Genomic DNA, 1,337 nt, shown 5'->3' on the forward strand with positions numbered 1-1,337 from the left:
AGCAGCTGTGAACGCAAACTGGAGTGGCTGGGCCTGCCGAAGCACGCTGCTGGCAGCTCAGCGTTGCGCCGTTACGCCCCGGTAATACTCAGCCCAACTCTCGATTCACTCGGGCAGCAGCTGCAGGGATGCTGCCGCCTGCCCGCGCCTTTTCTGGGTGTTACCATCAGCAACCAATGGTCTTCGAGGACCATCTGCACTTTGGGCGGCTGGAAAATCCTTCTTACCTTCCCTACAAGATCTGCGGAAGGTCAGGGTGGAGTCCAGCTCATTTTTAATCTTGATCAGAGCATCCAGCACCATAGGGCCACATCTAGAAGGGAAAAAGGAGTCAGTGAACCTGCCTAATCCCCTCCCCAGCCTCAGGGCCGGATCTCTGGCACCCGACCAAGCAGCACCTGAAAGGGCTTTATCAACTATAACTAAAAACACACTTTTTTTTTATTTTTTGCCAACCCCAGGGAAAAAGACAGCACTCTCCTGATCAACCTCAGCACAGCCAGGGTTGGGGTGGGCAGCAGGGGGAAGTACTTTTGCTGAAGCCCAGAAGTTCTGGCTCAGCTGGAGGGAGTCCAGGGCCCACAAATGGGAACTGAGCGCCTTGCTACCAGTCCTCTCCTTTCGGGTCAGGTTTTAACAAGCCTGCCTGTCCTCGTGAGTCACAAGGGGCAGCGCTGCACACAAAACCAAACAGTCTTGGGCAGCTTAAGTACCTTTATAAACAGCAGACAAGGCAACACCCAGGCATTAGCCGGTGCAACGCACACAAAAATGCGAGCGCTCTGTCCCAAGCCGCGTGGTTTTGTGCCCAGAGCCCTCGCAAAGGGCTCGAGGTGAATTCCTCTGGCAGGAGCACCGGGAAACCGCGGCCCAGGTGTCCATGCAAAGGTTTGAGCCACAGAGAAGACCGCGGCCCTTGGCTGGACCACAGCGAGGTAAGAGTTTTCCTGGCGATGGCTACACCCAAGCGTGAGGTGGCTACTACAGGTTTAACATGACTTGTAAACTAGAAGCAACTAAGCAGGAAGAAACTGTGAGAAGAGTTGATAAAGCTTCTGCCTGTTTCCCAGGTGTGGGACTGCGAGTTCTACGTAAAACAGTTTCCTTTTGGAACATACCCTCAAATTTGCCATATAAATGAAGCTCATTAAAGCTACAGACACCCCCAAGCCTTCAACCCAACGCAGGGACACAGGTCAAACCTCCCAGAAGTCACAAAGGGACCATGCTACCGCCAACAGCCGGCATGCAGGTACAGTTTTCTTTGCCTCACTTATCACCAGCAGATGAGGGAAGGGAAAAGAATGCCACACGGTCACAGGAAGCTTTGCTTCAGC

At 53.5% G+C, this 1,337-nt stretch overlaps 1 protein-coding gene across 1 annotated transcript in view; it reads right to left on the reverse strand.

Moving 5' to 3' along the window:
* Window positions 1-313, reverse strand: part of SDHB (succinate dehydrogenase complex, subunit B, iron sulfur (Ip)) — a gene marked incomplete at its 5' end in the record, with an annotated part of 6,740 nt that extends 6,427 nt beyond the window's left edge. Inside the window, one exon of the mRNA XM_010140754.1 lies at window positions 228-313. Coding sequence (XP_010139056.1) covers window positions 228-313 — 86 coding nt within the window. The remainder of the gene's footprint in view (window positions 1-227) is intronic.
* Window positions 314-1,337: the final 1,024 nt, after the last annotated feature.

This window comes from Buceros rhinoceros, unplaced genomic scaffold, assembly GCF_000710305.1.
Source record: "Buceros rhinoceros silvestris isolate BGI_N320 unplaced genomic scaffold, ASM71030v1 scaffold25597, whole genome shotgun sequence".
Lineage (NCBI taxonomy): Eukaryota > Metazoa > Chordata > Aves > Bucerotiformes > Bucerotidae > Buceros > Buceros rhinoceros.